The sequence below is a fragment of the Jaculus jaculus genome, chromosome 11, assembly GCF_020740685.1.
Source record: "Jaculus jaculus isolate mJacJac1 chromosome 11, mJacJac1.mat.Y.cur, whole genome shotgun sequence".
Classification (NCBI taxonomy): Eukaryota; Metazoa; Chordata; class Mammalia; order Rodentia; family Dipodidae; genus Jaculus; species Jaculus jaculus.
Window position 1 is genome coordinate 4,026,497 of NC_059112.1, and position 27,798 is coordinate 4,054,294.

At 46.5% G+C, this 27,798-nt stretch overlaps 1 protein-coding gene across 1 annotated transcript in view; it reads right to left on the bottom strand.

The window, feature by feature from the left end:
- Slc4a4 (solute carrier family 4 member 4) overlaps window positions 1-27,798 on the bottom strand; it is a 352,960-nt gene that overhangs the window by 299,113 nt on the left and 26,049 nt on the right. Inside the window, exon 2 of the mRNA XM_045161217.1 lies at window positions 5,343-5,416. Coding sequence (XP_045017152.1) covers window positions 5,343-5,415 — 73 coding nt within the window. The 5' untranslated portion in view covers window position 5,416. The remainder of the gene's footprint in view (window positions 1-5,342; window positions 5,417-27,798) is intronic.

Consider the following 27,798-nt stretch of genomic DNA (forward strand, 5'->3'; position numbering starts at 1 on the left):
AGCCATTTCATCATTTTACTTTCTTTCTTCAAAAGACAGAACTGGACAGCAAGAGAGGATTCGGAAGAAGTGTTTTAGGAGCTTCCTTTTTATCAACACAAACATACAACAAGTATAAAAATTACAATGATCTTTGTAAAATCAAACAGAACACCAAAGGATAAGACAGAGGCCTTACCATTTCATTAGACTTTGAGTACTAAGAGAAACAAATAGCTAATTAAAAATTTAAGTTAAGATGTAAGATAATTATATTAAGTAATTCTACACGTGTTTTATTTAGTTTATATTATATATTCATGAATTCTTTCTTTTAACAAATAGTCACTGATTATCTACTCAGTGCCAAACTTTGCACTATTTATTTTTTAAATTTTTTGTTGTTGTTTATTTATTTATTTGAGAGGGACAGAGAGAAAGAGGCAGATACATAGAGAGAGAATGGGCACGCCAGGGCCTCCAGCCACTACAGACAGACTCTCCAGACGCGTGTGCCCCCATGCATCTGACTAACATGGGGAATTAAGCCTCGAACCAGGGTCCTTAGGCTTCACTGGCAAGCGTTTAACCACTAAGCCATCTCTCTAACCCCTGCACTGTTGTTTTTTTTTTTTTTAATCCATAAAAAGTTCTCAGACAACTGCAAAAAGACTCTGCCTCTTACTGACCATCCATAGAATTTTGTAGAACTATTCTTGCATTTCACAGGCAGGAGCATATTCCTGTGACCCTCAGTTTAGAGTCAAGAGAGAACACAGCACAATATGTAAAAGCTTTCAGAAAGCACCAAGCAAGCCTCAGAGGCATATCAGCCCATGCTCTCGTGCTCCCCTTTATGCTTCCTGGCTTGCTGGCTGGACTCAGAGTTGAGAGGAGGCCCTCCTCGTGAAGTCACAGTTGCCAAGTCCACTGGGGAGTTCCTACCCCTGCACAGCCAAGGCCTTATCTCAAAGGATAAGGTGGGGTTTGCTCTTTCCCCTGTTGTGAAATATGAGAATATTAAGTCATCTGTTTATATCACACAGATCCACAATCCAAGTTGATTTTTTTTTTTTTTTTTTTGAGACAGGGTCTTCAGGCTGCCTCTACCTCCAAGTGCTGGGCTGGCATTTTAAAGAATGAAATGTCTATAGGATTTCCTCTAGTTTGGAAAAAGCTATCTGGGAATCTTGCATCCTATCTCAAGCTTGGCTCATCCAGCTAAAGCTGGCAGTTTCCCCTGTGTGTGTCTGAAATGAAACCCAAGGGGCTGCTCCTCACCGTCACTGTCTCTGGGTTGTTCCGATAGCACCCTGTCCTCTGCAGGCCTGCTCTGCAGCAGTGCCCGGTGGGAGGCTTTCTGGTACAGAACAGATATTAACACAAGAAATGCTGAGCTGTTTCTATACACTGATACACAGGGACCACTTGGACAGATATAAAAGCCTCAATTTACTTTAAAAATTAAAACTGGAGCTGGGGGGATGGCTCAGCAGTTAAAGTTGTTTGCTTCCAAAGCCAGCCTGCCCAGGCCAAGTTCAATTCCCCGATACCCACATAAAGCCAGATGCACCAAGTGCTACGTGCATCTGGAATTTGTTTAGAGCAGCAATCCCCCCCCTCAAAATTTTGAAAATAAAGTAATTAAAATTAAAACTGCCCCTGGTTTTCTTTTCAGAGAGTGTATCAGTGAGCCCATAACACATACAGGCGATCACAGGAAAATAAAGTTCAGGTCGTGAAATCTGTGCCGCACAGAGAAGCTCATTATTGAAACAAAAGATGATTCCTCTTGTGAGTCGCTCTGTTCTTCGTGAGCTCTGCAGCTGAGGGTTCTCTGTGGAGTTTCAGAAGGTGGATTATCGTGCCACCCACTGAGTGGAAACGTGGAGCACAGTGAGCTCAGGGCGCGCTCTGAGGTGTCAGGCTCTCCCCGCTTGAGGAGCGCCCAGCATCCCAGCAGAGCGCGTCTGACTCTCCCTGTGTGAGCCGAGTCCAAGCACCCCAGCTCAGGGGACTCCAAGGGCCATTTCCAATGCATGAACATTTCCAAGGAGCTACAGCTGCTGAGCCCTAGCCGTCCTTTCTGTCGCATGCTGGGAACACATACTCCTTGTGGAAAGCACTAAAAGGCAAAGCTTTATGTTGAATTTGCCCAGTATGCTTCAATATACCTTACTCATGTTCATCCTAGAGGCAAAGGCAACCACTTCTCAAGAAAAGGGGAACATAATCAGGTCTGGGGCTATAGCTCAGTGTTAGAATGCTTGCCTAGTACGTTCAACCCGTAGTACTGTTAAAAAAAAAAAGTAGGAAGGGGGAGAACTGACAATTTACGTGGATGACATTCTAGCTGATTGTCCTCTCAATTCACAACCCTTAAACTGAAACCTTTACTTCTGTCATAAATGGGCCAGCAACTCAGCTCTTCAGAATGGAGCTAACATTTTGCTTTCTTTTATGTATGCCTTTCTCTGGGTAATTTAAAACATAATGAGGGCTTGTGTCCCTAAGAAAAAATATTCCCACTTAAAAATGATGCTGTAGGGCTGGAGAGATGGCTTAGCATTTAAGGCACCTGCCTGTGAAGCCTAAGAACTCATGTTCAAATCTTCAAGTCCGACATGGCCAGATGCACAATGATGTAAGTGCACAATGTTGCACTGCGCCACAAGGGGGTGCACACGTCCAGAGTTCCCTCACAGCAGGCAAAAGGTCCTGGCATGCCCGTTCTCCTCTCTTTCTCTCTCTCTCCCTCTCTCCCTCCCTCTTTGTCTCTCTCTTTCTCTCCCTCTCTCTCTCTCTCTCTCTCTCTCTCTCTCTCTCTCTCTGCCTCTATCTCTCTCTCACCTTCTCTCTCTCTCTCAAAAATAAAAGAGATGAGAGCTGGGCATGGTGGTGCACGACTGTAACCCCAGCACTTGGGAGGCAGAGGTAGGAGAATCACCTTGAGTTCAAGGTCACCCTGAGACTTCATAGTGAATCCCAGGTCAGCCTAGAGTAGAATAAGACCCTACCTCAAAAAGAAAGAAAGAAATGAGGCTTCATTGGGAGATTTGGCAAGTGTACTACTTGCTTCCTCCTTCAATTACCAGAACAATGGGTATGCCATCAACCCTTTGTTCATTTCCATTTCTTTGCACTATGACTACCATGAGCTACCATGAAATTCAAGTCACCCCATCAGATGAAACCAGATGGGACAGGGTCAGGAGGAAGGACACTGCAGCAGAAAGTGGCAGTCCCTAAGTGCAGTTCTCAACACCTCTGTGCTGGGAGGGACTGCGCTGCTGGAAGTGATGCACCCAATAACACACCAGGAGCAACCATCACCCTAAAAGGCCTTAGAGTTCCACAGCAGACAACCATGGAGCCCTGGAATCAGCTCGGGCACCAGTCAATGAACCTGAGAGACGCGGGATCGGGCCAGACACCAATCATCATGAGAGATAGTGACTCCAATGTGGACATTTTAGAAGGATAGGAAAACACAGGGGCTTGAGATATAGCTCAGTAGTTGGGAGCTTGCCTAGTAGGCACAAGGTCCTGAGTTCAATTCCCAGCAAAAAAAAAGGAAAACTCACACAATCAATGTACAACTTTCTTCACCAGAGTCAGCATATGACTTGATTTGTATTGGTATTTCTATCACCTTTGGTTGATGTTTTGCTTCTGTCCAAGGAAATACGACTCAGCTTTGTGTGCTATATGCCATAGCATGATTATATCATGACTGGGAAACTAATTTTCTGCTTGAAGATCAAGGGAAAAAATTCAAGAAATCTACTTCTTAGCCAAAGCTTTAAGCAACTGTATGCAATATCCCATTGCTGTCTGTTCATCCTTCTGGACTCAAGAATAGCATCTCCTGTGAGCTTAGCCAGGACCTTGTTCTCAAAGGAAAACATCCACACAGTGTAGTTCATTCCCAAAATATCTTCACTTTCATTGTCATAAAATCATCAAATTTGCACTCAACCTTAGATTATTTCTTATGCTCTAACTTGAGTGATTTTGACTCCGTGTGACAGTGGGGAAGAGACAGAATCACAATGCCACTCTGGCAGCATAGATTGAAGACTGTTAAGGAAAAAAAAAAAAAAAAAAACAGTTTTACTATTTTGCCTACTTGACAATTCCCAACTTGATGTTTCCCCACAATCATGTTGTAAAAACGTAAGGAGCCCATAAAACAATATAAAATAAAATACTGTCATTTCTGTTTTCCTAAGAAACTTAAGTTCTTGTCAGTCTCAAAAGCGTAAATGTGGGAGGTTGGGGTGGGCTGGCCCTTCACTGCACGGGCAGGAAGACCTCACTGGAGAAACATGGCCTCTGCAGCCCTGGGCTGGGCTGGACTCGCTGGAATACCAGCACCCCGACCTGGTGTCAGCCTGCTTGAAGAATCACCCCAGAGCCCGCAGCACTCACCTTCTTCCTCCCAACCACACCCTCTGCTCCAAGGTTTAGGAAGGCACTAAATGCTTACCAAAAAGGCATCCGTCGGCCTCCAAAGCATGTAAGAACTGTCTCTCAGGTGGCATTAATGGGTTGAACTGACCACAGAGTTTATCTACAAGTTTCACTTAACTGTTAGTATCACCTATAATTCAGCTTTATAAGATCTCATTCTAAGTGTCAATAAAAGATTGCATATCCATAATGTCTTCACATGATTAATTAAATATTAATGATGCCTTGCTCGCTCACCTCGCTGCCAAGCAAAGGACTCTGCACACGCCACTGTTAAGTCAAGAGACAAGAGAAGGAAATGCATGCTAAAAGCTAGCAAGCCAGCATGAGATAAAATATAACTCTTCTTCAGTTTTTACAGGCACAAGGGGATGGTAGTGAAAGATTCCTCGGGGTTTGTAAGTGAAAATACTTGTGCATCTTTTCTTAAGTAAGATTCCTCTATGACACCACTTTTAATATCCTCAGCTTAGACCTGGCCTTCCTGGAACAATGGTTTCCATTCTCCTTCTGCAACATGTTCTCTCCCCTACAGGCTGCAAAAAAGACTATTAGAAGGTGCTAACAACTGCATTTATATAAACCCAGCAGCTTCCTGAAATGATTGAGTAAAACATGCATTTCTGGTAAACAGGCTGACAAAAGTATCTAATTTAAAATAGCACTTTAAAAAAAACAGGTAAGACCATGTTAGTTTAGATTCTGAGGGTCCAATGAAGTTCTTAAAATCACTTTCTGTGTTAAAGCAAAACAGAGATATTTTTAAAGTCCACAGGCAAGGTCTAATTTTTAACATGAACATGAGAAAGCTCTATGCAGTGTATGGGTGCCATAGTGACAGAGACACACGGACATGAAGAGATGCTTTTTCCCAGACTCCAAAGGCTTACCTTCCACTTCTTCCTCATCACATACGTGCTTGAGGAAGGAAGCCCCTCTGTCCAGGACAGCTTCATCCTCCATCCTATAGTAATAAAAAAGAAAAAAAGAGTGCTCAGACTTCTCCTGGAGGGAGCCACTCGCAGCAGCCCAGCTTCTCGGGAAGTTGACCTGCAAGCTGCTGCCCATGTTGGCCGGGCAGAGCCCCTCTTCTTCTGGTGGCCGCCACCTCTTCATGCACCTCTTCTCATCTGGCACTTGAGAATGCACCGGCCCCACATCGCCTCAGTTCTAACCTTGAGAGGGCACCCACATGGATGGGTAACAGAGAACCCCACTCCTGTAGGTGGCTGTTCGAGGTGCTCTCCCCCTTGGGGCTGCAGGGGTTAAAAAAAGTATAAAAACAAAGCAACAACAACAAAAAATACCAAGAGAGGAAGTTTGATGTGTCTGGAGTGCTCCTGATGATCGTTGGTGGAAATCCAGTTTCGGTGCTTAGCTCTTTAAACACCCACTGCACAAAATGTATACCCTGGCAGGCGCACATGCACACCCACCCACACAGAGAGCGACAGGGAGTTAGGCTAATGCACAGTGGGAGCCTAGCTTCCAACCAGCCTCTTAATACCAGCACAGCCCAGTATCCTCTGTTGAGTGGCAAGTGTTGAGTCACATGTTGGCCTTACGGAAATCTGACATCTGAGGATCATCCAACACCCGGCTTCAGCAATACATATACATGCTACCCATCCATTCATATCCAGATCTCGTCACACGTCTCCTGTGTGCTGTCTGTTCTGTTAACTCTTCCCTGAAGGGCACAAAGTTCTTCATTTTGTAACCATGTTCTGCTGTCCCCCACGTCTCCTTACATAATAAGATCTACTCTGCAATTTCATATGCTAAATAAGACCTCAGAATCTATCCAAGGAACGACAGCGTTTTTTGCAGCAGCCTCCCAGTGCCAAACATGTTTCTAGTTTGTACAAGGAGTAAGGGTTTATTTCCATACTCTGTGGCTCTTTTTCATTGCATTAACTTTGATATACAGAACTCCGTGAGCACTATTTATAGTGAAAGCAAAGAGAGGTCCTGAATTGCTCAAATGCTGCTCGTGTAGTACTGGTCTAGAAACAAAGAGCTTGCTCTGGAGACAGCTGCTCGATGGCGCACCGTATACGAGGCTTGCCAGGGAACCAAATGTTCACTCTGCATGCTGTTCATCTGGTTGTGTGCTCAAGCACTGAGTCTGCTAAAGCTGCTCTTCATACTGTCTGTATGACTTATTCTTATGTTCATGTGCATGTTATCATCTACGTGGAAGTACACTGAGCTCACAGTTTCCTTCTATTTTAGGAACATGTCTACCTCACAAAGCACCCATCACAAAAGATCAGCAGTCTGAAGCCCCGACTTGTCAAAACCCTACTCATGGAGCTACAGAGGTGGCAAAGTGGTTAAGGCCCTTGCCTGCAAAGCCAAAGACCCGGGTTCCATTCCCCAGGACCACATAAACCAGATGCACAAGGGGGCGCATGTGTCTGGAGTTTGTTTGCAGTGGCTGGAGGCCCTGTCACGTTCATTCTCTCCCTCCCTCCCAAACTCACTCTCTCTTTCTCTCTTTCTCTCTCTCTCTCTCTCTCTCTCTCTCTCTCTCTCTCTCTCTCCCCCTCCCTCCCTCCCTCTTTCTCTGTCAAATAAATAAATAAATAAAAATATTTTTTTAAAACCAAGATGACAATATCAGCCATGCAACGATTTAACACACTATCAGCTTTTCACTGATTGTTTTAAGACTCAAATTGGGTAATATACCTAAAAGCACAGTACACAGATCACAGCACACATGGCCAAGCTTAAAATGTTTCCTTTCTTCTCTCTTTTCTGCCCCTCCCCAGCCACTGGCAGACCATGTCTTTGAGGTGCTCTTCACCTCTGGCCACTTGCAGGACTTCTTCACTCAGGGATGTGGATTGTGTAGGGTGATCGCTCATCCTGACATACATCAGGAATTTTTTTCTTCTCTGCACTCAGACTAAGTCCATAAAACAAGATATGGGTCAGCCACCAGGATTATGGTGAGAACAAAAATGCCTTACGGCTTATGAAGTCAAGTCATTTACCAATCTCTCTGAGCCTTGGTTCCTAAGAAGACTATATGGCCCCACATATTCATAGATTCACTGCTTGATATGATCTGGAACACTTTTGAGGGAGGGGAATAGATCTGTTAATAAGGCCAAAAAAAAGTTCCTAAAGAAAATAACGAGTCAATAGACCTCAGAGAACACTAAGGGCTTTGCTGAACATGACGCGAGGCAGGGCTGGGCTACCTGACACAGGTGCTTCTGATGTGGCTTTCGAGAAGAAGGTGACGGTGATTGGAGACAAGAATGTCGGGAGGGCACTTGCCACGTGAAAAGGAAGAACAAAAGCATTCTCAGCAGAGGGAGAAAGGTACTAAGGTCCTGGGGTAAGACCCAGTTTGGCGTGTTCCAGGAGCAGAAATGGGACCACTGTGGCTAGAAAAGAAGCAGGCTCAACTACGAAGGACGACAGCAAGCGGACATGGAGTCATGAGGCCCAGGATAAGGAGTCAGGGTGTCAGGTGTATGAGAGCAGCTGAAGAAATTTAAGATGGAGAATGATGCTAGCGGTTTCATATTTTTAAAAATATTTTTGAGCCGGGTATGGTGGTGCACGCCTTTAATCCCAGCACTTGGGAGGCAGAGGTAGGAGGATTGCCGTGAGTTCGAGGCCACCCTGAGACTACACAGTGAATTCCAGGTCAGCCTGAGCTACGGTGAGTCCCTACCTCGAAAAACCAAAATATATATATATATATATATTTTAATTCACTTGTGAGGGAGAGTGAGCAAGAGAAAATACCCTCATGCACCAGGACCTTACTTGGGCACTAGAGAATCAAACCGAGGCCACTGGGCTTTGCAAGCACGTGCCTTAAATGGCTATACCATCTCCCCAGCCCTGTTGTACCTTTCTAAGTGATCCCTCTAGCAACAACATGAAAAACGGATAGAGGACAAGGCAACATAGTAACCTACCACAGGACACAAAGGGAGGCCATGCAAGAGGCATTGTTGGAACAGGGTCACAAGTTCGATTCTGGTACTTCAGGGTTGAGCTGCGCGTTCTCTGGAGAAACTTGCTGTCACATGGACAGTGATCTGCCTGCGTAAGGAGCTTTGGGCTCAGGGCTGCAGATAAGACGTGGGGAACTGATGTGTCAGGCTGGTGCTGAGGCTATGACTACATGGGATCGTCCAGGAAGGACAAGCAGACCCAAGACCAACTGCTAATACTCACCAGCCTTCCCAAGTAGAAGAGACGAACAGTGAGCCGGTTAGGCGAGAGGGAGACCGGGTAAGAGGGAGGTGAGACAGTCACGGAAGGAGCAGCACCCGTCCCGGAGTGCTGAGGAAGATGGAGGCAGAAGGAAAAGCTGCTTTTGGTGATATGAAGGACACAGTGGCCAGTGGCTGAAGTTCTCAAAACACGTCACACTGAGTGTTGAGGGAAGAAACAGAAGGTGTTCACCAGTTCCCTTCCCTCTTTCCCGCCTTCCTCCAGTGAAGAGGAGAGTAAATATTTACTGAGCATCTACTAGGTACCAGGCACAACTGTAAGGTACCAGGCATATGGTAACAAGACAGAGAAGGACTGAAGCACCATCGAAGACTTCCGCGAGAAGTGGAGGGCAGGTGGTCCAAAGGGCAGGAACGCATCCGCCATGCCGCCTTTGTGGACAGCAGCTAAGCGTGACGGCTTGAGGGGTCTTACAAAGCTAAGAAGCTCAACGAAATCCAGGAGCGGCGTCCTGCCGCACGCACGTGGATGGTGCTCGCCCCCTTTGGAAAACAGGCTGGTGTCACTCACGTTTCTTCTCAGGACTAACCCTATCCACCTCAACCAGCACACCGCCCTCCAACACAACTGCACAGAAAACATCATTTTTGTACCTGATCATCCATCAGGCTGACCCTAAAGTCTTGTGTCGTTCCTTGAAATATCTCCTAAAGAAAATATCTCGCCTCGAAGTCTAAGCCTTTCCAAAACAAAACTGAATGCATCCAGCACAAGAAAGAAACCCAGAGACAACTGGAGAATGTAGGAGAGCCTAAGTAAACCTTCCATGTAACTGAGGGCAGTGGGAGTGCCTGGTCTTTCCTTGGCCCTCTGACACAGGTCCGACATTCCCTTCAAGACTGTGCACAGCAAGTCACCAGAAACTTAGTTCTTCCTGATGAACCATGCAAAGCATCTAGAAATGGCCTTTTCTCTCCATAAAAGAGGCCAGTGAGGCAAAATGAAGATGCCCGCCGGGACAGCCTCTCCCCACAGCAGCCCTTACTCCTCCTGAAAAGCAGGTCCCCTCTGAAGCACAAACCATGGCAGTGTCCCACCTCTCTTTTCCATCTCTGTATGACAAGCACCAGCCTTTTAGATATGTGGCCCTTTGCTCCAAATCCTTTCAGCAGTTGCTTGCTATTATTAGTAAGACGGAGATATGTAGAGTGACTTTGACCCAACCACTTTCCCCTCTGTGCATCAGGAAGAAGAAATTAACTCATCCAGCTCCTCAGCGGGCTCCCTTGCCCATCCTTCCAATGTGCTGTGCATCGGAGCAAACAGGGAAGGGAAGAAGCGTGCTTCCAAAATGCTCTAGCCTTGGCAAAGTTCAGAATGTAGAAGCGGCTCACCAGCATCGTGGAGAGAAGGACCACACCAGCCAGTGTGAAATCCGCTTGGGACCAGTACTGCCTTCCTCCACCCAGGCTTCTGATGACAGACGTTACACCATTCTACAAGTCCGCACCCACGGTGGGGCTTCTCTTATTCTTCAGGGTTCTGGGACAGCATAATGATTTAACGATAACACATGTCAAAGGGGCTGCCAAGCAGATCAGCTCGCGCCAGCCGGTTCTAATCACCAAGCAGGCTTGTAAGGGTGACTTAAGCCCGGCACGAGAAACATTTGTGCAAAACCATCAGCCACTGAGCCTGGAGCACCAACCCACATTCCAGCCCTCCGAGTCCCCAGCCTGGGAGCCCCCGCCAGCTGCCAACGTGCTCGCCGGCCAGTCCTCACAGCACCCGCAGCTGCCACTCAGCCGGTCAGCCAGTGGCCGGCGGCCAGCGCACAGGTTTCAAGAGCACAGCCTGTGGGCCACGGTGCTGCTAAAGGTTGAAGGTCCTTGGGTGTGCGAGCCTTTGGGTTTGCCTCACTTGCCCTCTGGCCTCCCGCTAACACCCCTCCCTGTTGTGTCTCCCACGGAAGCAGAACTTGTCTCTATGGTAACAGCATCTGGTTTCAGGGTTAGAACTTCATGCAGCACAGTTCTCTCCTAGCCAACGGATGCGCAAGCAGAAGCCGGCTGCCCGAGGAGGGCGGCGCAGCAGGGGCTGGGCTGGGGTTGTAGGGTCCCAGCAGCTCTGGCACTGAGCCTCAGGGGAAGCACAGCAGAGCCTTCAACCTTGACATGTCAGCCAGTGCACAGAGGGGGCCACTCTGGGGCCTGTGGTCTCTGTCCAGGGCCAGACCATCTCCCTCACAGCTCGAGCCAGTCTACACACAGATCAGATTGCCAGGGGCTTTCCTGCTGCTTCTGGAAAGGCACCTGGGGCAGCACTAGGGTGAAGAATTACTCCAATTGTCAGTGTGTCCGCAGCAGACTGACGTCACTGGCTCATGTGTACAGCTTCAAGTCTGCAAGTTAACCTTGTATTCTAACCCTTCCAATTCTCCTCGCTAGCTTGATCTGTTTACGACATCCAGTGAGCCCCACAACTTCTCATTTACAAAAGCTTTCCTGTTCAACTGTGCGTGGTGGCGCACACCTTTAATCCCAGCACTGGGAAGGCAGAGGTAGGAGGATCGCCATGAGTTCGATGCCACCCTGAGACTCCATAGTGAATTCCAGATCAGCCTGAGCTAGAGTGAGACCCTACCTTGAAAAAATAAAAAAAAATCTTTCCTGTTTAGAGTGAATGTTACACAGTTCTTTGCACGTGCGTCCTCATACATCAACACACGCAGGCAGTGGAGAAATACTGAGGAAGTGAAGATTTGTATAGTATTAGCCATTGCTGCTGTGAAAGCTATGCACACAGTGTGTTTGGGAGGGGCCATTACTAAAGAATGAAATGACTGTTAATCTCAAGTGGCAGAGCTCAAAATTAGACTATGCCTGTACTTTAGGTTGGCTTTGATCAGATGAGTAGCAAAAAGCAACATCTCCCAGGCTCCTTTCTCACATCTAGAACCACATATCTCTGAGCTGTGTCCTTCCAAGGGACAGAGAATCGCCCTCATTATAAACCCTTTGCTAACATGAACTTTCCTATTCAGTGTTCTTAACCCCGCAGCATTTTCTCAGTGCTTCTGTTGCTTTGCAAAATCTGTTGTCCACACTGGCAACATGCCCACAAAGCACACATAACAGTCGGCGCCCAGGCAGCAGAAGGCCATCCCCTGCGGCTGCAAAGTGCACTGCCACCTTTTGGCAACATGTGTTCACTGCAGGGAGCTGTCAAGTGAAGATGAGAAGTGGCTATTCCCTTCAACAGCTCACAGGAGGGGCCGGAGAGATAGCTTAGTGCTTAAGGCGCTTGCCTGCAAAATCGAAGGACCTCAGCTGCATTCCCCAGGACCCGCAAGCCAGAGGCACAAGGGGGTGCACACATGTGGAGTTAGTTTGCGGTGGGTGGAAGCCCTGGTGCACCCATTCTCTCTCTCTCCACCTCTTTCGCTCTCTCAAATATTTTTTTTAAGTTCACAGTAGCCTCTAGAGGGCCTTTATCCCACAGGGAAGGAGGGAAGCCGAGGAGTTATAGGGCTGGCTACCTGTGCACATAGCTTGCGCCACAGACATACTTGCTAGGAAGAGACATCTGTGCAGCCAAACTGACTGTGGCAGCCATCAGCCATCCATAAACTAGATCTCAAAAGCTCCCTGATCACTGGATACTGACACAGGCCCAGGGTCAGGAGAAAGTGGCCCCATGTGAAATCAGACTGTCGGCGAGATGAAAGGTAAATATGGACCCTAGATCACACAGCACAGAATTCTAAGTTTATGAAGTGCTTCGAAAGCTCTGCATTCTTGGGCATTTATCCCAGAGACATAAAAACTTATGTTCACACAATAACCAGACCGTAAAAGTTTGTGGGGGAACTCTCTCTATCAGAGCCAAAGATGAGAAGGGGTCCAGGTGAATGAGAAAGTGACCGCTGCCCAGCCGTACACTGGAATAGTGCTCATGGGCACACATGAAAGAGTGAGCTACTGACGCGCGTGACTACACAATGCTTCTCCAGAGGACTGTGCTGAGAGTCAGCCTGGAGGTTCCTACAGGTCTGTGATTTCATTTAGGTAACTTTTTTTTTGAAATGAACAATTTTAGAAATGAAGGCTAGATTAGTGGTTGCCAGGGGCTAGGGATGGTGATGTTTGAAGCTACAGCAACACACTACAAGGGATGATTTGGGGGGTGGCGTTCTTCAGCATTTTATCACTGATGCTGGTAGATACAGGGCTCTGTACAGGTGGTGAGACTAAGCACAGCATAATCAGAAAGGCAGAGGCACAAGTGGAACTAGAAAACACAAGTGCTAATGCCCTGAGCTCATCTGTGAGCTGCGTGAGCGGTGATGCCCTGAGCTCGTCTCTGAGCTGCGTGAGCGGTGATGCCCTGAGCTCGTCTCTGAGCCGTGTAGGAGGTGATGCCCTGAGCTCGTCTGTGAACACTCGGGCACACCCCTGGTTCAGCCCACACTCACGTGTGCATACCATTACACTTTGTAAGAGGTTTCCTGTGCTGACACAATGACCCCACACTGCCTCTGAGCCCTGTACAAATGAAAGCAGACTAGTGCCTACGTGGGCCATCAAGTCCTGTGCCCTTTACAGTTTCGGAGGGTCCTGTCTACACTTCCACTGTTCTCACTTCAAGGGGGTCTGTGCTCCCTCCCTTCTAATTAATAGCATCTCCTCTTAGACTCGGCTTGGTGGCTCCTCATCACACAGATGAAGCCCGAACTCTTCAAAGAGGAAGTAGAGGTGAATCAGAAGACTCTGTGCCCTTCCAGAGCGCCATCCCAGAGCCACCCCAGGGCTTTGAGCATGCGCTGATTCCTCTGTGCCCAGCCCAGAAGCAGCGAAAGTCATTACAGAAGGCTCAAGCCCTCCCCTCTGGCCTGCAAGAGAACAGATACAACCTCAATAATGCACGTGCCTGCCTACAAAAAAGCTAGACAAGAGCCCCTGGGAAAGGAAATGGGAGTTTGCAATGTCAAACCCTAGAAACATCAGCTTGATCAGTAAGGTAGTTACTCTCCAAAACCTTCAGGAAATTCATATCCATATTCTCGTGAGTCTGGGAATTTTTAGACGTTTACTGTGGGTTTACAGCAACCTCAGGTGACATGCAAGCGAATATGGATAGGGACTCAAGAGCAGGCATGTGCTCTGGGACACCCGGCTGGGAGTTAGTCTCACACAGCACCTGATCTGGTGCAGCCTCCACCCTGCCCACCTCCAACACAGCACTGTGTACACAGAACGGCAGCCATACCCGCCACATCCTCCATGCCAGACTACCACCCAGCTGGCTGTGGTGGAGCGCCTGGCATGTGATTAGGGCTTCAGTATGGGCCAGTGCGTGTGCTAAGCAATATTCAGCATTATTTCATCTGGCCACTGACATAGTTTGTCTCTATAGTTTATTAACTGCACTGGGCCAAAGGTTTTAGCTAAATTATTTTAATCCCAATAACAATATAGGATTTTACATTAGAGACTGTCTCATTATCTATGAATTTTTAAGCCACATTTTAAACATTTAATACATGCCAAGTCCTATGCCAAGTATTTTATAATGATTATCTAGATCAATCTTTATGGCAATCCATTTTATCTGTCACATACCCATTTTATTCTTTTGCACTTTTAGTATATTAATTATACAAAGTAATGGGATTCATTTAACAATTCTGTTCATGCCTATAATGTATTTTGATCATATTCACCCTTCCTATTGCCTTTCTTGCCCCTTTTCCTCTTAATTCTATATATGCAAAGGAATATGTGACATTTGTCTTTGTAAGACTGGCCTGTTTCATTTAACATGAACATCTTCCTGCAAACTATATAATTTTGTTATTCTTGATGGCTGAATAAAACTCCAATATACATAGATAAGTATATGAATATATATAAATATACATATATACACACATACACGTGTGTATTGTGCTTTCTTTATCCATTCATATGTTAGCAGGTACCCAGGCTTATTCTGTGACTTGGCTATTATATAGTACAGTGATAGATATGGGTACTCAAGTATCTCTTCTGTAACCTTTGATTCTCTGGGCATGTGATAAGTGATATAGTCATATAATCTGATAGTTCCTGTTTGAGGTTTTTAAGGAACCTCCATACTGACTTCTTCCATAGAGTCTGGCTCAGACACTGATAAATAGGATTGTGTCAAGTTCAAAAATTTCTGCCTTATGTATGGTGGCACTCAACCCAGCACACATTTGAATGGCTGAGGCAAAAGGATTTTAACAGTTACCTTCTCATTTCGGGGACAAAACACCCAAACAGAAGTAACTTGTAGGGGGAAAGATACTGTTTCAGCTTACAGTTTCAAGAGTGTCACAGTCAACTCCACGTTGCTGGGATGAACTTCCAAACTAGACACAGTTTATGGGAGGAAGGGATTTATTTGAAGCTTACAGATCCAAAAGGTCTCCAGAATGGCAGGAGAAGCTGGCGAAACAGACAGCTCCACAAGCAAGCACAGACACACAGCAAAACAGCAGGGACCCTTAGCAAGTAGCAGGGCCCAGCCAGAACTCAGACTGCTCTGCCCACCTAGTGGCTAGAAATCAGATCTGTCCCCAGACACACCACTTGCAGCCAGGAAGGTGGGAATTCAAGTTTTAATTAAACACCCAAGTCTACTGGGTGCACACATTCAAGCTATCACAAAGGTGATGTCTCATCATGACAGGAAGTAGCAGTACTAGACTTAGAGCTGGGCCGTATTACTCCAAAGCCCACGCCAGCAACACACCTCCTCCAGCAAGGCTCCACCTCTCAAAGGCCCCACAACTTTCCCAAAATGCCACCAGCTGGGGACCAAATATTAAAAACACATGAGCCTACAGGGGACAATTCATTCCAACCACCAGAAGGATCTCAAGTTCAAGGCCAGCCTAGGTTACATAGCAAGAGTCTTTTTGGTTTGTTTTTTAATATTTTATTTATTTATTTATTTGAGAGAAAGAAAAAGAGACAGAGAGGGAGAGAGTGGGCATACCAGGGCCTCCAACCACTGCAAACAAACTCCAGATGCATGTGCCCCCTTGTGCATCTGGCTTACATGGGTGCTGGGGAATCAAACCAGGATACTTTGGCTTTGCAGGCAAACACCTTAACTGCTGAGCCATCTCTCCAGCCCCAAGACCCTATTTTGAGCAAATGAAAACTAAGAACTTAGAAAGTCTCTTCATAGTAAAAATAAACATCACAGTGAAGAGGCAGCTTACAGAATGGGAGAAAGTCTTTGCCAACTGTTCCCTTCATAGGGAATGAATATCTAGATCATATAAACTCCTCAAAAGGGCAAATGAACCGAGCAAATACTTCTCATATGAAGAAGTACAAATGAGCAACAGATACATGAATAAAATGTTTATGATCCACTAAAGAACTCTGAATCAAAGCTACATCAAGATTCCACCTCACCCCATTCAGAATGGTTATCAAGAAAATAACAAAAAATGCTGACAAGGATTTGGGAGACATGCTATTGGAGGAGATACAAATTAGCTGCACCACTATGGAAATCACACATGTTTTTTTAGAGTTCAGAGCTTGAAGTCATATAATTTGCCCAAGATCACCAACATGTGGTGAGATGGCAGACAAGCCGTCTAACACAGCCACCGGAATGTCACACGCCTCCACACTCCATGCTCCACCATGCTGCTTCAAAGTTAGTTCATCCACACCTACCAGGACCCAGCTCCAGAGAGTATTATTTCATGGTGTTGAACTCAACTGCCTTCTTGTACATTTGAGCTATATCACTTACAATCACCTCTTTCCCTGCCTGGGTGTGCCTACTGGTCAGTCCCTCACAATGACTATCTTTTCTCTTATTTAACATTTCCTACACTGTTGGAATGGCTTTATAAACATTGCTCATTTAATTTTCACAGTAATTCCACAAGAAACATACTGTTTATATCAACACGTTCTGAATCAGAAATATTAAATAATTTCCCTTAAAACCACACAGCAAGTAACTATCGACCATGATTCAAACTCAGGGCTTTTGCTCTAGCTCTGACATCTATCCTGCCACCCACTAAACACAATACTGATGCTCTTTAGGTGGTCTCATCAATCTGTCCCAAATTACTTCGGAACTTGAGATCACATATATTAAACTGACCTTTGGTGAAATAGCAGGCTCATCAGTTGTCCTAAAATGTACATAGAACCCTGACATTCGTGAAATATCCCCTCCTCAAGGCTATTTTACAAATACCCAATTTCACAAATATCATTGTAACATAAAATACGTTCTCATGGAAGATGTGGTTACATACAACTTTACAAATTTCTAAATTCCCATGAAAACAAAGATACCAGGACACCCTGAGATGCAAGGCTGAGCCCCACGCCCCAGGCTCAGCCTAGGCTCACCTTCAGTGTAGGCGCTCACCACAGGTGTCTCTGCAGAAGCACACACTACTAATGATCGCACAGTGTCAGCAAGGAGCTGAAATCACAAGAATTCACCACATCCAAAGGCAGAGGGTCATCGACGCCACATGAGCTGTACTACACCAGCGGAAAGACAGTCCCAAGCATCTGAACACTGAGGATACACCTCCAGTCTGATCCCTTACTGAAATGCCACTCTCATAACGTTGCTCAAAGCTAATCCTTCCTTCCCAACCAAGGAATCTTCCAGTGTGCACATGCGATCACATTTTCTGCAGTTTGTCCACTCATTCCTTTAATTAAATTCATTGTATATCTCCTGTGACTAGGCATTATTCTGAGCACTAAGATGAGTCCAAGGTAGAAAATACACAAAGACAAAACATTCAGAAGCCAACTGCATGATATGTTAATAGATCATACAGTATGGGAAAAGATAAGCAAGATTTAAGGAGTGCTTGTGGGATTATAGAAGGGTATGTACAGCTTTACGTAGATAGTTAGGAAAGGCCTCACTCTGTGACATCAAGGGAAGGGCTGAGGGACATGAGGAAGCTAGGTGCATGGGTATGTGGGAGGACAGCAAAGTCAAGGGCCCTGAGGCAGGAAGAAGCCTGGCGCAGTCCCAGGCTGTCGGGCAGGTCAGTGGCTGGCGCAGGGTGAAGACAGAGGACAGAAGGCCGGGACAGTAAAGAAGTCAGGCTTTGACCACGACTCTAAAGAACCAAAGATTGCTGGAGGGTTCCAAGCTGTATTGATACTTCCTCTAGCTTACAGCTTTTGCTTCTTATGTTGTTGTGTTTGTATAAACACTCCCAGATGGTGCTGTCTGCACCCTTTCAGAGGCCTCCCCTCTGCTAGTCCAGCAAAGATTCCAGGCAGGGAGTGCTGCTTGGCCCCCTTTAGCATACCAGAAGCTGGCCCAGGCCTCCACTGGCCGACCAAGAGAGGATCCACACACCTTAGAGGGCATGAGCTCCAGAGCTCAAGGGCCTTCTTCTTGACTTCAGCCTAGTGACACTGCTGAACACTATCCCAGTGCTCATGACAAAGGGTGCTCTGCTGTTTTATTAAACATCAACATTACAAAGGTCTGCCTTGCTGCCCCTGCACGTCATGAATTAGGGAGCTGCTCCTGGAAGCTCCATCTGTCTGAAATAGTCCTAGAATTGTCAGACCTTAATGTCAGAAGAGGCCATTGCCATTATTGACTTTGCTTTCTGGAATCCACGTCTATACTTTAAATCATAAGAAATATTGTAAAGTTGGAATGTTGTGTGTGTGTAGAATATGTGTGGCATAGTGTGATATATGCTACATGCACACAGCACACACTGCAAGCTTGTGCGTGGAGACCAGAGGAGAAATTCTGGAGTCCTTCTCTGTGGCTCATCCATCTACTTCCCACAGATGAAGCCTCTCCCTCAACCTGCAGCTTCCATCTTCTCCTACCTCTGCCTCCCACTTCTCCACCCTCCTCCCCCTGGGGTTATGGACATGCATGGGCACAGTCAGCTGTTTGTGTGGGTTCTGGAGAATTAAACAGGTCTCGTGCCATCCCAGGTTCTCAGGCTTAAGTGGAACATGGTCTTAACACTGAGCCACCTCCCGGGGCCCATGGAGAGTTTTCTGAATCAATTATAGGAAAGCAGAGGGGAGCCTGGAAGTCACAGATTCTGCAGTTGCACCTGCTGCATCCTGCAGGGAAATCATTGCCTCTACCTGGAGATCTTCTCTACCTAAAAACCTCCTCCACCTGGAAGCCTCCTCCCCCTCCACAAGAATGGGATAAAGACTTGCCTGGCTCTCGTGGCTGATCACATGAAGAGTGAACCACTGGGCAGCAGATGCTGCTCCCACCAGAAAACTCTCCCCTAACTCGAGTAAGTGAGGAATAGCCACCAAATACAGATGTGTGGATGGAGATCCTAGTTTCTTAAACTTTTTTAAAAAATGGAAATAATCAAGGAAGTCTGGACACAAACTGGGTACTTGATAATTTGGTGATTTTTAAATGTCTGCACTTCTTAGAAAGGGATGTGTTAATGAAATGCTATAAGCTAGAGTCTGGTTGGGAAGAAAGAGAACCCAAAACAATGCCGACAGTGTGGGAGTGAGTGGTGATTTATGGAGGTGGGCAGCAGAATGTGGGTTCACTTACTATAACCTCCTCTTCTGTTCAGGTTGTATGTGGGTTCACTTACCATAACCTCCTCTTCTGTTCAGGTGGGAATTTTCCAAGAGTATAGTTTTCAGTTTGTTTTGGTTTAGTTTTTTTGAGGCAGGGTCTCACTGTAGCTCAGGCTGATCTGGAATTCACTCTGTAGTCTCAGAGTGGCTTCGAACTCACGGCGATCCTCCTACCTCTGCCCCCCGAGTGCTGGGATTAAAGGCGTGCGCCGCCACGCCAGGCTCAAGAGTATGTTTTTGAGGATGGGGTGAGGGCTCAGTGGATAAAGCGTGTGAGTGCCTGAGTGTGGATCACCAGACCCCACGTAAAAGCTGAAATCTGTGGCAGGTTTCTAGACTCTCAGTCTACTTCCAGCAAAAAAGGAGGCGGAGACGGGAGAATCTCCTGCAAGCTTTGGCATGGTACAGTGAAAAACAAGGAGAGGTCCTGGCCTCAAACAAGGTCAAAGGCAAGGACAGACCTGAAAACTTACCTTGACCTCCACATGCATAGCATGGCACACGTGTGCTCACACTCACACACACACAAACATACACCCTAAAATAATATAAACATGTTTTGAAAAGTTTTAAACTTTCTCGTGTATGTCTCCCCTTTCTCTTATATCCAATAGATCCCAGGAAATATGTATAAACATCAGCAGTAAAAAGTACAGACCAAAGCACGAATGTTTCCAAAGCATGAAAAACTGACATACCCATTTCTCTAATTTTAGGCATCACAAAGCTAAATGGGTATTAAGCACCTCAATGTCTTTTTTACCATCCCTTCTACTCAGCCTCATGTCTCATGAATACCCGACTGGCTTTGACACTACTAAGGACTTCCAGCTTAGCCAAAATAAAACAGAGAGACTGGTGTCTCTCAGCAATGTGAGCCCCCTTTCTGTTCCACCTTCATTGGTACACGGCTGCGTGTGAGGATGCAGCAGTCTTCAAGTGCATGCAGCAGACAACACTTGGGAACAGAGGCACCTAGCAATGCTCAGCAAACCACTGCGCCCCTCACACGATGTCTCTCCAAGCCACTGCAAACGTCCCCTGCAGCTCAGCCGACACACGAGAGTACAAAAGAAAACTATGAAAGGGCTTCATGGCTCTTATAAGCCAACGCATGGTTTGCATGAAAGTTGAAGTGTAAAAGTTAAGACTGGCTGGACAAACCCCAATTATATCTGGAAAATGGAAAGGAATGTGTTCTTGGTGATACCACAATACCCTCTTGTCAAGCTTAAGATGCTTGTTTTTTGTTTGTTTGTTTTTTCCTACAGGAATTATTATAACTTTTGGTTTGGCTCTAAGGTCAACTCATGAAATGCTGTTTACTGCAACGTGGCCCAATGATAGCAATAATAATAAAAGCTAATATACTCAGTGCTTTGTATGAATAATTTTAACCTCACTACCAGTGCACAAAGCCAGTACTATTATTAATCCAAAGTTATAGATTTAAAAAACTACAACTTAAAAATATAACCAAGTCAGTCACACAGTTACTAAGCGGTGAACTCCTTCATGGTATGAATGTTGCAAATACTATTATTTGGAGTTTGTTGCAGTCCGGTTCGCATTGCTGGTAGAAATCACCCAACCAAGAGCAGCTTTGGGGAAAGAGAGGTTTTTGTTGGCTTACAGGCTTGAGAGGAAACTCCACGATGGCAGGGGAAAACAATGGCATGAGCAGAGGGTGGATATCAACCCCTGGCCAATATAAGGTGGACCATAGCAACAGGAGAGTGTGCCAAACACTGGCAAGGGGAAACTGGCTATAACACCCATAAGACCACCCCCAACCACACACTGCCTCCTGGAGGTGTTAATTCCCAATCTCCATCAACTGGGAACCCAGCATTCAGAACACCTGAGTTTACAGGGGGACACCTGAAGCAAACCACCAGAGTTCATTAAGAGTAAAATGGATTTGTATGGGCTTGAATTGAACTAGAATCTAAACACCCCTCCAACATCACTTTCTGTGAGGAGAAAAATCTTGAGTTTCAAGAAGCTTATCAATAAATACATAGTGATGCAGTTCTAGAAGTGAGCTAGGAGCATCATGATTGGGTTAGAACCATTATCAAATAACCTCTCACATTGCTGCTAATAAGCACTTAAAGTTAACCAGAACAAGCACGCTCTAAGAAGTTATACACACAGACTTTTGGAGGCAACTTTCTCCACTGAAACATCAGTTATCTGGATAATCACAGCAACTAAGGACCAAAACCAAACCTCATGAGGGTCTTAAAGCTCTACTCCCTGTCCTGACATCTCCTGCCTGTAGCTTGGGGACTTGCTGTGAACTCTAACCAACTTGAATCCACTTCACAAGCCACTGCGAGCGACAACGGGAAACTGTTTCTCCAGCTCAGTATCAGAGGGAAAGGCCCTTTGCCAGGAGCAGTCTTAGACGCAGTCAGGATTACTCTCTCTCTCTGTCTCTCTAAGTCCACTCTCCAGTTGTGTGAACTTTCACAATCCTCCCAGCGTACTTCCTGAAGCCAAGCTGGAAAGAAGACAGGCCCAGGAGAGTAGTCTTCCTGCTCACGAAGACCTCCACATGAGTGAGAGGAAGACTCTGGCCAGACACATCTGATAGTACCTGACACCACACGGAAGTGACCTGCCCAGCTCTCTCCACTCACAGAATCTTTGCTGTTTACAGTGGTTTTCCTGCAGAAAGCACACAATAGGCACAAAGCTGTATAAATGTCATTTTGTTAGCAGCCAAATCAATACTGCTTCGCTGCACTATTGATTTGCACTGATCTGTCATGAAGGCTGCCACCCCTTCTGTTATCCAGATGCACTGAGCATCAGGCCACTTTACAAAGAAAGTTTAAGGTCTGGGTAAATTTAAATTGGTATTTCCGTTCCAGTTCTGATTTTTCCAGCGTTAGATGATTTACATAATTAGTTTATAAATTAAAAAACATGTCTTATTAAATGAACGTAATTCAAGTTGTTCACTCTCCATCTCGTTTTCTCATCTAAAACTGGGTTTTGTTGTATGTACATCTTCTGGTAGTGGAGAAGCAACGGGAAAACACAGAAAAGCACATGGACTGGTAGGTTCTTGGCACAGAACTAGCAGACAACACACACGTAGCATGACCATGCAGTGAAGCCATTCTTTTGTCCCAGACAGGCACAAACTCATGAAGCTAAAACCTGACAGCAAGGGAGGGGAAATCATGGATCCAAACTCCTCATGCCAGGCTGCCTCCTCAGCATGGACTAGAAGGAATAACCAGCTCGTTCACCCACTCTTGTCTGGAAGCACCAGTCAGACTGAAGGTGAAAGCTAGAAATAATGGACACAAAGAACCCCTTGATTCCATGCAGGGTGTCTGGGCCATCAAGGAAGGAACCCAACGCATACTGGCCTCTTGATGCAGCAGAGGTCACACTGTTTAACACATTGACAATCTTCAGAGGATGGGCTAGGGACATGTCTGAGAGCTGGCAATGAACCAGCAGGAAATACACACTGCTGGTAAAATGTTTATAGCTGGGGGAGGCTTGGAAGTGATGCCATGTATCAATTTTTTACAATAAGAATCAAAGGAAATTTAAAGAGCTACGGCAGAGGAATGAATGCAAGGAAAGACAGGAGAAAGATGTATCCTGGGATCTTTACTACATTCTTTGGTACTCACTAATTTTCTGAAGCTAATGATTGCCAAAGCAAGAAATTAAAACCCAAGCAGACAGATAAGCAATAGTAATCCATCCTGGGTGGCAAAACCTCACTCTGAACAGTGTCTATCCACAGTGATAAAGGCACGTGTGTGTTGTGACTCACTGTTTGCGGGTCTCTTTGGATGATTCACTTGTGACCCTTACATTGACCCACAACTCTGTAGCATTTTTATCTCCACCTCCAAAGAAAGAAACTCGGTCCCCCAACCATAGTACAAAGGGCATGGAAGGAGAGGGGGAGCTCATACTGAGCTGACTCTAAAACCCACACGCTCCCATATTAGATGGGCAAGGGCCTGGCCCAGGGCTCACAGGACGCTGCTGTCCTCCTTAGGGACCAGGGAAGGCAGCAGATCCATAGGCCCCGTGAGCAAGCCTTCGCTGCCTTCTGCTCAGGCGCCAAATCCACAGAGCTGAGAGTGGTGACGTTGAGAGCTGGGCACTGACTAGTGCAGACGTGGGCTACTGTGACCAGGAGAGACTTGCAAAGTGTGGCCACGTGCACCTGGGACAGGACCAGACTGCAAAGCCCCCGGGCACCCAGAACAGCCACCCAGAGTAAGTTCATGAGCGGAGGCCGGTGGTGTGGGGGAGCAAGCCGGTCTGCGATGCTTCAGTAAACCCAGTCCAGTGAGGGAGACAGAGCAGAAGGGCAGAAAGACACACTCAGTGGCTTCCAAAGTTCCGTGGCACCATGATATGCACAGTCACACATCACTGGGTTATTTTCTCCACGTCTGTATGAGCTAGAAAGAAGACAAGGAGCACGCTGAGGCAAGGTGAGAGATCAGACAATGCGGGCGGCAGGTTCTGACCGTTGGTCTACTACTTAACATCTGGGGCAAAAGCACGAGCAGAGCTTCCAGTCCAGACGCCTTTCCGCCCGATACAGCCGCCACGGTCAGCTGCGGGTCCTGCCAGCTCGCAGCGGGGCCGGGGGCCAGGTCCCGGGTCACAGAGGCTGAGGTGCCTGCACTCTCATGCTCAGGTGCTGCCAGGCAGGACTAGGCACAATCAGAGCCCAGACCACTTATCTCCATTGGCAAGACAGAGGTCTAGACTGTTTACAGCACCCCCCGTCCCAATCCCACCGCTTCCCAAGCACGATGATGTGAATGAGTCTGAAGCTGTGGTCAGTGAACCTGTCACCGCACCAACACTCTCGATCAGGAAATGCTAACGGACTATAAGATCCACAGTGGACCTAATGTCCCCTCACTGGCCATCCTCCTTCAACACCCTGACCGCCCTTTCCTAACAGCTGGGGGTCAGCGTCACCCCAGGCTGTGTACGACATACTTTCTGAAGCACTGTTACAGGGCTCTGTAAACCGAGTTAGGAGGCTACAGCTGGTGCTGCTTTTGCGCCTCTCAGCTAAAGATCAGTTGAGGACATTTGTGAAGAGCCCTCAAAGCTCAGTGCGCCACACTTTCCAGTCACCAACACGACACACTGGGTCTCAGCGGGGAGGTCACATCAACAAAAGCAATTAATGGGTTGGAGAGATGGTTTTAGCGATTAAGGCACTTGCCTGTAAAGCTTAAGGAACCAGATTTGATTCCCCAGGACCCACGTAAGCCAGATGCACAAGGTAGCACATGCATCTGGAGTTCATTTACAGTGGCTGGAGGCCCTGGAATGCCCATTCACATATTCATTCATTCTCTTTCTCTTTCTCTCTTTCTCTCTCACTCTCTCTCTCTCTCTCTCTCTCTGTGTGTGTGTGTGTGTGTTTGTGTGTGTGTGTATACATATATACACACACACACACACATATACATATATGTGTGTGTGTGTGTGTATATATATATATAAATCTGCATCTTTCTTCCTCTCTCAAATAAATAAATAAACAGAAATATTTAAAAAGAAATGAAGGAAGGAGATTAATGTGTGAGCATCAAGGGCTCAGTTCCCAAGACGCTGGGAAGAAAGGCCCAGTGGGCAGCAGAGGGGAGGGAGCATCTTCGCAGATGCTATCGACTGGGCACTTAAACCACAAACAGATTTCTCAGTGCTGGAGGCTGGGGAATCAAGATCAAGGCAGGGGCCAATCCGGTTGCTGGTAACAGCCCTCTGTAGAGCATGCAGGTGATGGTCCTCTCACTGTATCCTCACAGAGCTGACGGGAAACTCATGTCTCATGTCTCTTCTTACAAGAGCACTGACCTCACTCATGGGGCTTTACTCTCGTGATTTAATTGCCTTCCAAAGAAGCCCCCTGCAGATGTCACCATGCAGGGGATGTGGACTTCAACACATAGATGTGAGGTTCACAAACAGTTCCTGGATAGGTCTCTTTCTAACTTCTTCAGCCTGTAATATATTTAGCAGCACACTGGATGATGCACAATAATAAAGTAGCCATAGAAACAACTCTTTTAAGGAGCAATTGGGCCGGGTATGGCGTTTGTAATGCCAGACCTCGGGAGGCACAGTGAGGAGGATTGCTACAAATTCAAAGCCATCCCAGGCTATATAGCAAGACCTTGCCTCAGGAAAAGAAAAGAAAAAGATAAAAGTTTTTAACTGTTTACTATTGGAGAGAGGACAGAGAGATGGTGGGCATACCAGGACCTCCTGCTGCTGCACATGACCCCAGAAACGTGAGCATCTCACTTTACATGCGCACCACGGAGTCAAGCCAGGGCCACGAGGCTTTGCAGGCAAGCGTCTTTAACCATTGAACCATCTCACCAGGCTGTTAATTTTTAAAATAAAATAAATAGCAATTGGTCTACAGTGAAAACTCAGTACTCCACAGTAAGACAGGCCAGCATCATGGCAAAAGAAGCCCTGCCTTCGCCACCAACATCCTGAAGCAAAGGCCTCTTGTGGTTCCAGTCCCACAGGTAGGAACACAAACTGCCCTGTTAGCTTTATTAGCCCCTGATAACAGGTCAAGAGCAGAACTCACTAGTAGAGACAGCACCAAGGAAATGACGGAAATGCAGAGTCCTGACATGACGACACGTACCTACCACCCAGCTCGCCTGAGGCTGAGCCGGGAAAACTGTGAGTTCAAGGCCAACCTGGGCTACATAGGAGAACCTATCTCCAAAAGAGGTAAACGGACATAAAAATAAAATCAAATGAAGAAATGGCAAGTGTATACAAGTCAGCCACACCGTGCACACAGAATGGAACATGGAGCCTCTCCAGTTCTTACCTCTCGTGTTTGCTGCCCTTTCCTCAGCACAAAGGTCAACGCTGGCCTTATAGTTACCACTCTGGATCTCTAATCCCTCTTCCATCTCCACCAGTGTCTTCACTGTGACCTAGATATTGCCCAAAGCAAAGCCCAATACCCTGTTTATCCAGACGTGCACGCGCGTGTGCAAATGCACGACCACACAGGCATCAGCAGCTCACTCAACCAGTCTCGACCTCTGCCCCCAATTTCATGTCCCTTGTTTCTCTAACCAGAATGTGGCTGTGCCCTGTGCTCCCAACACAGGACCTGGTGGTTTCCTATTGTCTCTCACTTATTTCCAGTCATCCTCTCCAGTGGCAGGCGAGCACTGGAACTCAACTCTCCCTGAGCAAGGTCAGTCCCCACCTCCTTCCCAGTCTCAGAAGGGTGGACCACATCCTTGCCATGCTGTGAGTCATATTCAGTTCTGCATAGACCGGTCCTGGTGTCAGGAGTCAACCCGGGATGGTGACTGTATCAAAACTAACCCTGGGGCTGGAGAGATGGCTTAGTGGTTAAGCACTTGCCTGTGGCGCCTAAAGACCCCACTCTAGCCAGAAGCACAAGAACCCACATTAGCCAGATGCACAAAGGGGCACACGCATCTGGAGTTCATTTGCAGTGGCCAGAGGCCCTGATGTGCCCATTCTTCCCCTCTTCTTTCTCTCTCTCTCTTTCTCTCCCTCTCTCTCTCTCTGTGTGTATGTGTCTGTCTATCTGTCTCTCTCTCTCTCTCAACTAAATAAATTTAAATTTAAATTTAAAAAGCTGGGCATGGTGGCTCACGCCTTTAATCCCAGCACTCAGGAGGCAGAGGTAGGAGGATTGCCATGAGTTTGGGGCCACCTGAGACTCCATATTGAATTCTAGGTCAGCCTGGGCTAGAATGAGACCCTACCTTGAAAAGAAAAAACTAACCCTGAACTTGAGAGTGAACCCCAGCCTCAGCACAAAGGCTGCTGGAGTAGGGAGATGAAGAATTACAACCCAAAAATACAAATAATAGAAATGGTGACCTCAAAAATGTCAGAAAGTTAGATAAATATGAACCAACCAAACTAGAACCAACTTTGTTTTGCCAACACAAGCCAGAAATCTGGAGTGACTGTGTGAGGGCACACACTTGTGCAAACAAAGGTTGGGAGGTTAGATTTTCTTAGACAGTATCTAAGCTGTGTCCATAAGCAGCCAGGGAGACATGCAGACAGTTGGCTAACATCCTTGCAGCCATTCCATCCATGAGCGTGGCTGTAAATCACACACACACTACCACAGTTAACCCCAAACAAGTCCACAGTTTTTCCGTAACTGCAACAGACAGGTTACTTTTGTACAACAAAGGCCAGAGAATGCTCTAGGATTTTCCTAAGATCTATAAAGCAGATACAAGCCCTTCCTTCACATGGGAAAAAAAATGATCATCAAATAAATCCATGTGATATTTACTTGGATGTATTTATTCCTAGGTTATGGAAACCACAAATTCAGTTACCAAATGCTCCAGGTTTCTAAAAAGAGACATGGGTGAAAGTCCATTTGGCCCCTGGAAGCAGGGCTCCACCTCTCCCCATCCCTGTCCATGTTGCATCAGAAAGCTGTGTGAGGCACAGCGTGCAG